General features: G+C 52.7%; 1 protein-coding gene across 1 annotated transcript in view; it reads right to left on the minus strand.

Annotated features, from left to right (window-relative positions):
* Positions 1-249: 249 nt before the first annotated feature.
* Positions 250-12298, minus strand: part of Hsf2bp (heat shock transcription factor 2 binding protein) — a 139269-nt gene continuing 127220 nt past the window's right edge. The window contains exons 9-10 of the mRNA XM_052744537.1: positions 744-810; positions 250-425 (exon numbers count right to left, since the gene is read on the minus strand). Of these exons, the coding sequence (XP_052600497.1) occupies positions 293-425; positions 744-810 (200 nt within the window). The 3' untranslated portion in view covers positions 250-292. The remainder of the gene's footprint in view (positions 426-743; positions 811-12298) is intronic.

The raw sequence follows: 12298 nt of genomic DNA on the forward strand, positions 1-12298 counted from the left end.
AGGCTCAAAGAACTGAATTCAGTCTCAGGCATTGGGAAGGTAGAGACGGAAGGGCCCTGGGGCTCTCAACAGCTAGTCTATCCTACTTGGTGAGTTCCAGGCCAGTGAGAGGCATTGCCTAAAAAAATGATGACTAGCGCCTAGGGAACAACACCCAGGGTTGTTCTCTGGCCTACACACACACACACACACACACACACACACACACACACACCTGTAGCACGTCACAAAGCTTGGGAAACACCCTTCTCAAGAACTCCCGAACTCCCACAGCAGAGTATCACTCCAAGCTCTACCCTTGCCAGCCTGAAGTCACAGTGCCTGGGCCACAAAGCAGGCAGATATTCATCATCACCTGGTGTCCTTGAAAAAGTGGCATCTTCTGGGAGCTGCTCACGTGGCCTTCGGGTCTGGGCATGGCTCCCCTGACAGAGCAGAAACACCAGGGTTATACTGTGAGTTGCTTTGTAAATACCATCAGCCAATGGTATTGGGATCTAATGTCCTTTAACTATCTAGACAAGCAAGGCCAGTCAGGTGTTAGTCCCCTCCCACAGTGCCCCCAACACACCAGTTATCCACAGCAAGGGTCCTGTCCCAGCAGATACCCACTTGTGGCATCCCCCATGGCAGCACTCATGAGGCACACCCTCACTCTGGCGGACTTGTCAGTCACAAAGGCAGGTTGTGGTCAGCCTGGAATGTCTAGACGCATAAGGAGAGCATTCCTAGGCTGCTCCTACCTGCCCGGCAGGTGTGTGGCTGCTTCTTCTAGTGTTGAGTTCTTGGACGGCTCTGACACAGCATTGACTGTGGAGAAACCAAGAGGGAGAGTCGAGTTGCATTTTATTCATTGTGGGCTCACAAGTAATATCTCCCCGACACTGGGTGGGTATCGCCGCCACATTGCAAGGTTCTAACCTTGTTCGATTTAGTTTATCTCATGCAAGAGCACACTCAGTCCGGGAGAAAGGGCTCCTGGCTGTCTTGGTGCTGACGTCAGAGCAGAAGCTTCAGGGACTCTGCTTTGAGGAAGGTTGGGTGGTGTGGCAAGGCCATGGCCACCCAGTGAAGGGAACCCCCAACTCCTGGGTTGTGATCCTGAGAAGCAAACTTGAGATCAGGCAGAGCTGGACACACCCCTCGGTTTCCACTCCGGCTGAAATTTCCTTGGAGCTGCCAGGTCTGCTCCCATGGCGCAACAGTAAACTAGGCGGTCAACACATACTTCAGAGCCTCAGAACATTCCAGAGTACCGGGCACAGCAGGCCTGATTGCTCAGGGCCAGAACACACACTGACCGCATCCTGACCTCAACATGGCTCCTTGAAGGCACTTGGTCACATTTATTAGCCAAAACCTTCACAACTAAAAACTTCGAGGAGTCCAAGTGTTTTTTCTCTTCTTTCTCACAACACATATTCCAGGGCTCAGCTCCAGGTGCTCCTGCCTCTGGGGATCGCCTTGCCTACACTTGACACTAGAAAGGGGGCAGAAAAGCCACCAGGTATGACCAGAAAGCACTCTGGGTCCAGAACACAGAACACTTGAGGGTGTGGGACACCATCTTCCTGTGAGCCCTGCTACTGAGCCCTTCCGTCAAGAAGATTCCATGTGGCTTGGCCCAACACCACAGAGTCTGAGCATATCCCACTGGGCCACAGACACAGACAAACCCCTGTGCAGCCTTCCCTCTCCTGCTACAAGTTCAGGCCCTCCTCACCTCGCTGCCATGGCTGCATCCACCCCACCCCCAGCCCTCACCTCACTGCCGCGCGGCTGCACCCACCCTCCCACTTCCTTGCAAATGTTCAGGTTTGCTGAAGGACCACTGCCTTTCCCATAGTGTGCTGCTTTCCACACTGGTCCTTCTTCCAGATGGGGGGCTTTGAACAGCTCTGTGAGTTTATACGGCTCTGAATAAAACCAGCATTGATTCCTATCACAGTCCGATAGTCAGCTTCAGAAACCATCACCACCTGCCAACATCTGCTTAGTTTCCACGGTGACACGAACGTCTTCAACAATCCCAAGACCTCAGCCAGCTGTCCTTGGACAAACTGCATGGGAACCCACACCACTGCTCTGCTCAGAGCCGATCCCTGCACCAGGCAGTCACCTAGGAGTAACATTGCTGAGCAGGAGACAGGTAGATACCCCTTGCCAGCAGTGTTACCTAGGCAACTTGGAGGGAGTTGGAAGGGGTGGACATGAGCCTGTTACAAGATACTGTACACTCCATGAACTCTACACATGGTGTGGGCATGTGTGTTTTCTAGAGGTGGGCCCTCCTCTCTTGCTCCAGATTCTATTTTTTCATCAAAAGCCATAAAACCACAAAAAGACACGATGCAAAGCTGGGATTATACCTCACATGCCCAAGGCCCTGGATTCCATTCTTGGCACCACAAGAAAAGAAAAAAAAATAGGAGAAACTTGAACTCATGTCAGTATGTAAAAGGAGCCAGGCTCAAATGGCGTCAACCACATGATTCTCACTACGTGACATCCGGGAAACAGCCAAACAGAGACAGTGAAAGGTCAGCATGTGGTGGTGAGTGCTGTTACCTCGACAGAAGTCAGCTTCAGAAACCATCACCACCTGCCAACATCTGCTTAGTTTCCACAGTGGCACGAACGTCTTCAACAATCCCAAGACCTCAGCCAGTGGTGAGTGCTGTTACCTCGACAGAAGTAACAGGAGATGGGCTCGGGCATGTCTATGGGGGACTGTCTTGATTGTGTTATTTGAGTTGAGAAGACTGAGTGACACCACTCCCTGGCTGGGATCCTGGGCAGGACAAACAGAGAAAGGAAGCTGGGTGGCAGCAGTACTCATCACCGTGTCCTCATTGTGGATGCCACAAGACCACCTGCTTCAAGCTCCTGCTGCCTCAATTTCCTTGATGGGATGGACTGTGTACCCTGAACTGTGAGCCAAAATAAATCCTTTCTCCCTCAAGTTTCCTTTTTCTCGAAGTATTTTTATCATGTGAACAGGAAAAGAAACTATGCCACGTGTTGTCAGGGTTAGGGAAGGAGAGAGGGGTAGGCAAGGATGACAGTGAAATGCTACAGTGGGTGTCACCACATCTTTGTCCAGATTTAAAGGATGTAAAACACCCAGAGTGGACCCAAAGCTACTGGACTCAGCTCCAAACCATTGTTGATCAAGGTTCATGAGTGGGGCAGATGCCCCACCTGGAACAAAGCTCAACAGGGCGATGAGCAGGGCACGTGAGAACTCTCTTGTCTTCTTCCTAATCTTCAAATAAACCTAAATATATCCCTTACAGGTCTACGGACTTAAAGAGAAGCCAGGGACAAAGCAAATGAACACAGAAAAAGATTAAATAAAAGCATTAGAGACAACATGTGGAGGTCAGAAGACAGCGATCATCTTTAATGAACAAAATCTCAAAGACTACAACTCTAGATGTCCATGGCCAGAAGAAACACCTCAGGTATGAAATCAAGGGAGGGGATTCTCATACAAAAGAACCCAAAGAGACTTCACTACCAGAGATGTTCCAAAGAAACACAAAAGGACGCTCCCAGGCCGAATGGAAAAGACCCCCAGTATCTGAGACCTTTAGGAGTGAAGGAGGAGACGGGAGTTGTGGTATGCCCATGTCTCTGGGGTACTTTGACGTTTCATATCTAGACTACAGCAGTTACACGCACACCAACTCTGACAGGTCTGAGCATGGTTTTTTTTTTTTTTTTATATACTCATTTAAAGAGACACTAGCTGGCCACAAAGGTCAAGGCTGGTGCATTGCAGTCTCTGAGACACCACTGAAAGGCTAAAGACAAAGGAGACTTAGGCAAAGGCCACTAGGGAACATGAGGAAATATTTAAACAAGGGACCAGGAAAAAAAAAGTGAGGCAAACAGTCAGGTAGTGGACCTGAGTCCATCGGGCAGTAATTACGTAAGGATGCAGTAGTCAAAACCCAGTGACCAGAAGTTCAGAATGCTGGCGGAAGTTATTGCCAAAACACTCAAGGACTGACCGACGGTTGTGTATCAATACATAGGGAATAAGATACACAAGATCCCAGGCGGGCAGAGTCTGGCAGGAGGAGGCAGAGCAAGTAGCCAGCCCTGCACCATGCTGGTGGGGCACATATGGCGTCTGAGCCTGTGGCCCAGGATTAAGACTCAGGGCTGGACTTCAGATCCCAGGAAAACAGGAAGGCGATACTTGAGAAGAAATAGGTCGGCTGGTCACACCACAGGGACCTCTGTAACACCCTAAGGGCTCCCTCTCATTTTCTTGGTCAAGACTGGTACCCTAGAGTCCCACATCCCTCCATGCTGCCTTTCGGAGTCTGCTCAAGTGGCCCTGGAGTTCCCGTGAGTAACTCCTGCTTTTTGAGTTATTTCCGGGACTTCTGGGAGCATTCCTCAGATAGCCACCTGTGGGAGATAACTATTTCCAGGCTCCCAGCCAGCCACAGAAGGGAGAGAGTGGGAAGCTCCTGCTGGGGTCCTGTCTCTGTGTGCCTGAGCAGAAGCAGCTACTCCAAGGCCTCCTGGTGAGTGGGCTAGGTACGTGGAAAGGGTCTAGTTCACCTTTGGGTACCACTCCAGCTAAAATTCTACCCTGAGAGGAACTTAAAGCAGCCGGCATGTACCTCACCTTCACCAGGGCCCTAGAGAAGGGGCAGGACAAACAGCATCTGATGATAGGGTGGGGCCAGCATGGATGGACAAGCCTGTGTCTAGAAGATGAGCTTGAGAGAGAGAGAGAGAGAGAGAGAGAGAGAGAGAGAGAGAGAGAGAGAGAGCGCTGCTTTTAGGCACTTGCTAAGGCTGAGGGCAGTGCCTATCAGAACACAGAGGCAACAACACACCCCTCAGGATCCCAGTTTCTCCCTGTTCAGCATAGTGGCTGGACAGGTTGATGTATAGGGTCCTATAAACCAGCCAGGGGAATCCATGGGCAGGGGGTGAGCATGTCTGAGAGCACCATTAGGCTAGGAACAGATTGGCTAAGCCTCTGGGTTTTCACAGACTGTGGGCCCTCTTCTTGTCCATTTGATCCCCACACACTCCCATCTCCACTGTCTCTGAGGCCCACATGTCCCCAGATCCAATCCCCACCAGGCAGGGGTGGTAGCCTAAGCCTCTGCTCAGGCCACGTCCCGGGCCAGCTCTGTTCTGAGTAGCACTTATCCAGCACTGGTTTTGCCCATAGGAACAGCCAGGACATCCAGGGTAGGGGGACCTTCTCGTGCCAAAGACGTCCCCCAAAACCCATAAGTGTGAGTTTATTTGGAAAAGGGACCTTTGCAGATGAGTGAGATTCTGTCGAGGCTTTTCATGTTGGAACACCCTGGATTCAAAATCTAAGGACAAGTTCTTGGAAGAAAAAGGCAGAGGGGGCAAGGACTCTGGGAGGAGGGCTGAGACAAGGATCCAGAACCTGGAGCCAGGTCACTGTGCCGCCTGATCTCCTTTGAAGAAGACCCAGTCAGTAGGAGGAGCCAGAAAGGACAGGGGGCAGCTTGCCTTCTCGACGGGCTGTAGGACACGATTTTCCCAGCCATTTGGGCCTGGTGTGAGGTTGGGACAGCAACATAGAAGCAGAGGGCACCATGGGGGGGGGGGCACAGCAAATCCTAGCAGCTCAGACCCTCAGCCCAAGTCCACACCATGCCCAACCTGTCCCCTGCAGGCTGTACCGACTGCAGGCTGCACCAACCGCCAGTCCTTGCCATCCATGTAGCCATTTGTGTACCTGTCCAACCACTTTCTCTCCCAGCGCCTGCCCTATCCCTTTCTTGGCAGTGACCGCACGGTCCTTAGCAGTGGGTCACCACTTTCTGGAATGTGTTTGTCCATCTAGGCTTCCTGCCCCATGCGGGGTTGTTTTGACTTGCATGGGGCTTTCCGCCTTTGCCCGGGTTATATAAGGAGTTTTATGTAACAACCAGACTAGCAGAGCCGGGAGTGTATCATAGGAGAAGCCAGGGCTGGCCACAGCCACGCTACCTTTCCAGGTGTTGTCTAAAGCCTCCAATGCTTGGCTGGCTCGGTGTCATGAAGACAGACCCCCTACCATGCTCCACCTCCCTGCCCTATGGCCATGGTTTTGGGAGCCAAAGATAAATAGTGGTTCATCCAAGAAGCGGGTACCCTCCCCCTCCTCTCTGAATGACAATGGCCTCAGGTGCCCAGAGACTCATGGGTAAAGGGACAGCTGACAGACAGCTGGAGCACAAATTGCACATAATTGCTAGAGTAGATTCCTCCTCACCCCTGGGACAGACCTGGGTTGGGGCTCAGGGTTATGTAGAGAAGACCTCTGTCCCTGCCCTTGCCCCCCAAGGAAGGGAGTAGGGGAGGACGGAACCAGGTCCCCCATCAGAGCCTCAGACACACTTCAGATTTGACTCATGTGGAGACAGGAAAGAAGTTGGATCACTTCTCCAATTGCCATCTGTCAGAAGCTCCAAGGGACGTTAACGAGCAGTGTGTCTGACTTACCCTGGAGGTCCACAAGGATGTCCCCAGTGGTGGAAAACAAGGGGCCCATAGTGCCTGCCCCCAGCTAGGGGACAGAGGCTCATGCCCGAGGCCAGGGTCAGCTGCCGAAGATGGGGAAACTCGGCAGGAGGTAGAGTGAAAGGACCATGCCCCACTTCTCTGGACTCCTCCCCGTGGTCGTCAGTGCAGAGTGGGCCTAGAGAGCTGCAGAGCAACCCAAGGGCACTGAGAGAACGCCTGTGACTCACAGTGCTCACACATGGGTCTCTGAGCATCAGCAGGAGAAGCCCAGGCCTTCAGCAGGCTGTGCTGAGCACAGCAGCCGAGGCATCTGGGCTGGAGGGCTGAACCTCAGCTTGGGCAAGGCTTCCAAGTGACCCCCAGGAAAAGCCTTAGCTTTTCATAGCCCCATAGTTTCACTGGCCTGTCTTATAAGGTCAGAACATCGGTGAGCACAGCCTCAGAACCAGGCCAGCCAATTGTCCATGTCCCAGGCGGCCAGGCTCTGACGTGCTCCTCTGGGTTTAGAGTCAAGGCCCCGTGTTTGTTCCCTCTCACCAGGAAGCCAGGGCTTTCCTTCCTGGAGCTTGGGAGGCCACGTTCCTTTTCATTCCCCAAAGAGGAAGCCTTCCCTGTCCTTCGGCCAGATATGCCGAGCGCTGACTTCACGGCCTGAGATGAATGCACAGGAAGCGTCTTTACCTAAGGAGCCCAGGAGCTGATAAGAGGCTGGAGGAAGCCTCCACAGGCCCCACAGGCCTCACAGGAAGCACGGCCACGTCACCCTCTCCAGCAGGGAGGCCAACCTCTGCCCAGCGCTAGCCCACCTGACCTGGCATCTCCCCAGCCCCTAGCCCCTTCGAAGTCCCTTTTTTGGCCTCCTCAGGCTCCTGAGCACACTTGTGAATTTATTTATTTATTTATTCTCACAAGGGTGAGAAGTCCCCAGAGACCAGAACCAGTGCCCTTCCCCCCACAAGTACACAGTTATGTAGCGTGATTCCCGAGGCCCTGACACGTGTGGCCTTTGGTCCCAGGTTGGGCAGAATCCCAACAGTAATGATAATGGTGTCAGGGACACTAGGAGCTGGTGGACATGAGTTCAGCAGCAAGCAGAAGGACCAGGAGAAAGGGGACATAGGCCAGAACACAAAGTGAGAAGGTCACGGGGCATCCTGAGGACAAATGTCCTGTAGGGTGTCACTGGGCTCAGAATGGCAGCCACTGAGGCTACGGTGATGCCATATAGAGTTAAGGGAGGTGGAGGAACAGCGGTAGGCATCCTTACCAGGGACTGAGCCACATACACTTCCCACTTCTCCTTCTGAAAGGGGACTCCAAACAGCTCACCATCGAGGCCACAGTGGGGACAGTTCTAAAGAGAAGTTGGTGGGGCAGGGGAGGGGACCAGCTCAGGAGAGAAAATGCAGGTTGTGTAAGTGTGAGGACCAGAGCTCATAGCTCCAGAACCCATGGAAAAGCTGGACATGTGTGGTGGCCACCTGTAAATCCTAGCACTCAGAAGCAGAGAAGTGGCGGGGGTGGCGTGGCAGGCAGGGCTACTCAGAGCAAGACAGCTGGCTACAGCATCTGACAGGCGAGCTCTGGGTTCAAACGAGCGTTCCTGCCTCAGTACACAGAGTGGAGTAACTGAGGAAGATACCCACTGACATCAACTTTGGACTCCATCCCCACATACATGTGCCCATATACTCAAACACACATGCAACACCACATACACGTATTCCCCCAAAGCTCTTAGGTAAAAATCTCGTGGTTTACCTAAAAAATCTGGCTTCAGTGGTCGCAGCACTGTGGTGGCACTGAAGGGGACATTAATGTGCCACTTGTATCTGGAGGGATTCTAGATGTCTGACCCCGCAGTGGAGGAGAAGCAACCACAGCTTCGTATCAACCTCCAACAGGGCTCAGGAATGGTTTATAGTGACCCTGTCACAGTCCAGGGCCCTCGTGCTCAGACACCCAGGCAAGCTTATCCACACAGAGCCGGGAACACAGGTTCGCTGTTGAGAACCATCTTTGCGGCAGCCCCTGCCTCTTGGCCGCGCACTCCCGAAGCCAATGTCTGTACACCAAGGAGCCCTAGGTCAGTGACCTCATTACAGACTCTTTCAGCACCTGTGATGTCACAGCCCTCAAAACAGAGTCGAGAGACATGAACTTCGAAGCCAGATGCCACTCTAGAAATAAACATGGACACCATGGGGGCCTGGGAGACACAAAGGCTTCTCCAGCTGATGGGCCAGTCCCACGTGGATGTGGAAGCATGGGGGGGGGGGGCGGCGTTTTCTCCTTGGCCCTTCATCTCTGGAAGAACTGGGAGAAGTGAATGCTAGTATAGCAACTGGGAGCCTCTAGCAAGACCAGCCCCTCTGCCTGAGCACCAGCCTCTAGGCCCTGATTCGCCATGCCTGTGTCAAGGAGATCATGGCTAGGGGCAACTGGGTGAGGGCAGCTGTGATGAGGTAAGGAATATAGCACAGGCCGGAGTCACAAACCCTCGGGAGGAGGTACTGCCTCTTCAGGAACAACCCGTCTGGAGGAGGTGAGGCCTGAGCTGTCCTCTTTGGATGGGGTGGCATCTACCTGGGACGGAGCTACCCTCTGAACGGACAGAGGAGAGGGCACTGGCACACAGAGAGACTCCTGTGACTCACAAAGAGCAGCACACAGTGAGCTGTGAGGATGGGGGACCCAGGAGGTGGGGTCTCTTTATTTGTGATGACGGAGAACTGACTCTTTGGCAGTGGTACTGAATGCTACAGACAAGTTCATGGCCCTGGCCCTGCCCCATATAGACAAGGACTTTGCTTGGGACCCAGGAGAGCCAACTTGGGCCCAGCATCAGAGCACCCATGGCTAAGTGAAGACCCCTACTGAAGGTCCCTTACCAGGCTAGAAGGAAGGCTAGTACCACAATCCCTAAATCAGCCCCAGTGGCCATCACCCTGTAGAGAGTGTTCCATAGCCTTTACTTCCAGAGTACGGTCTTCACCTCATGAAGGATGCACAGGAACAAGGACAGGCCAGCAGGTTGGTATTAGTCAATCCCAGACCAGAGATGGCATGAGGACCCACAGAGGGTCATGGACAGGCCAGCGTAGCAGGGACAGACATGACATTTGCACTGACCGGAGAAGGAGCAGCTGAGGCGAGGTGGTTCTCCAAGTCCTCTCCTGATCTTCAAGGCTTCACAGAAGAGTTGTTAAGGGGTGGTAAACTGAGGCACAGAAGGAGTAGAAAGGAGGCTGGGGCCAAAGGGTTCAAAGTGCCAGCTGACCAATGACCTCTCTCTGTCTGAGCAGGCTCCAGCACCCAGGAGGACCTGCCCTGGGCGGCAGATGGTGTCTTCCATGTCCTCACATGGTACTGAATTGTAGGTGCTCTGAGGCCTCTCCTGTGAGGGCTCTAACCCCACAGATGTGGGCTCCATCCTCATGACCTCGTCATGCCTCAAGTCCTTACCTCCCACCACTCTCAATTTGGGGTGAGGGTTTATTTCAATACATGAATTTGGGGCACACAGGCATTCTGACCTGTAGCTCTGTTCCTACTGATCCCCACAGCAAACCATGTGTCCCCAGCCTGATTACTCACGGGGTTAGGAAGGATTTAGACCCTGGAAGGAAGCTCAGTTCACAAGTCCAGCTTAGCTCTTCAAATCCCACGGGCCAGCTAGGAGCAGGTGCTGTTCACTCAAACAGCCAGCAGCAACAGGTGTCCCCAGTAAACCCGAAACCCGACATAACTTGGTGCCTGTCTGGCATTCAGTGCCTGGGGCTGAATCCATCTCTGCACCTGCCCCTGGCACATGCAGAGCCCCTTCTGGTCCTATCCTCTGGGATGGCTGCCCTACTCCCCTCCAGGCAGCCTCTTCCTGGACATGCCCAGCAGACCTGGGCATGGAACTGGGAACTGGCAAGACGGACATGGCTTTTCAGAGAGCCCTGACCTTCTCCAGCCTAGACACTGCCAGGCTGGTCCTGGCTCCTGCAGCTTCCACCAGATGGACCCTCCCACCCCTGGGCCACTGAAGCCAGCATTCCACAGGTGACACCAATGCCACACCAGGTGCATCCCTTCACCCCTTCTTTCCTGTTCTCTTCCTATCTGCTCCTCGAAACCCGGTGCACCTGGACAAGCCAGCTGGTTCGCCAGCCCAGGAGAGCGTCACCAGGGCTGCACACCTGGGGGCCACACTCAGATGTGGGACACAGCAGACCTAAGAGCAGGACTGTTCTCTGCCTGCCTTCCCAGCCTCCCTGTCTACAGCAATGTTCACAGGGCTCCTGTGCACGGAACCCATATGGTTGGGAGGGCCAATGAGTTTCGTCAATGAGGACATCTTGACACACACTAAATTCAGGAGCTTACACCCAGCAGAAGCACAGACAGGGAGGGCAGGCACGGCTTCTAGGAAGGGCCCACGGTGAAGACATCAGAAGCAGATGTCACATGGGCTCAGGGACCCCGAGGTACCCATTGGCACAAAGGCTCTTCTTTCTTCTTCTTCTTCTTCTTCTTCTTCTTCTTCTTCTTCTTCTTCTTCTTCTTCTTCTTCTTCTTCTTCTTTCTTCCTTTTCTTCTTTTTCTTCAGGAAGTGTCCTCCAGGCTCCTCAAGCACAGTCATTCTTGAATCCTGGACATCTCTGTAGGACCTTTTCCCCTGGATTCCTCTCGGGTGGACTCCCAAGAGGGACTTAGAGTCTCCCCACCCTCACCTGTCCATGGTGGAGCTGACAGACTTCACACCCCACTGTGTCCTGACTTACAGCTTTCACAGTACATTAAGAGTGTCCCTTACGACAGAACACTGGCACATAGTCATTCAGGGCAGCATTCTACCCACATTTTACTTTCAAAATTCTTCATATGTGTAACGATGATTAAGCAATTACTCAATATATACCCACTCCTGAGATGCATCACTCAGTCCACTTATCACGTGCCTACCCACAACTCCATCCATCTATTCCTCCATCCATCCATGTTTCCATCCCTCTACTCACCCATCCATCTGTGCATCCCTCATCCATCCATCCATCCGTGCATCCCTCTACTTATCTAATCACCTGACTTCTGATGCATTCTAAAGTAAATGACTGCAGCGTTACTAAGAGGTAAACAGAACAGTGATATCCACTAACAGGATAGACAGGGAATTAACTACAGCGTGTTCTTGCATGGGACATCATGATCTACCTCCAAAATATACTTTCAATTAAAGTCGTTAGGTCCCAATATTTACCTAAGAGGAAGGAAAGCATGTCCACTTAAAGACTAGCTCAAGAATGTCCCAGAAAGGTGCAGCAGCTTCATTTACAATGACCAGAAAGCATGAGTACCAAGTGGCCACTGACTGCAGAGTGGAGGGACACCATTGGCTCGGCCACACAATGGTGATACTAGCCACACAGGAAGGAAGCAGTGACCCCTGCACAGGGTGGGCAAGCCCTCAGGATGTACCTCTGCATGGAAGAAAGCAGGCATGGAGGCCACTGCCCATGAATATTCAGAGCAGGCAAGTCTTAGGAGCCGGAAGCAGCATTGATGGTTGCCAGGGGCAGGGCAGGAACAGGGATTAACTGCAGACAGCACAGAGGATCACTCTAGAGGATGACTGTTCTAAAGTAGGTTAGGTGGGGCTTCGTGACTCAGTCTGTTTACAAAATTCACCAAGCAATACACCGAAAACAGGTGACTTTTATGGCACATAAATTCTACCTCAGTAAAGTCACTTAAAAACAAAACCAAGGGCTGAGGAGTTGGCTTTGTGGGTAAA

The sequence above is a fragment of the Peromyscus californicus genome, unplaced genomic scaffold (assembly GCF_007827085.1).
Source record: "Peromyscus californicus insignis strain IS unplaced genomic scaffold, ASM782708v3 Scaffold_19__1_contigs__length_69161282, whole genome shotgun sequence".
Classification (NCBI taxonomy): domain Eukaryota; kingdom Metazoa; phylum Chordata; class Mammalia; order Rodentia; family Cricetidae; genus Peromyscus; species Peromyscus californicus.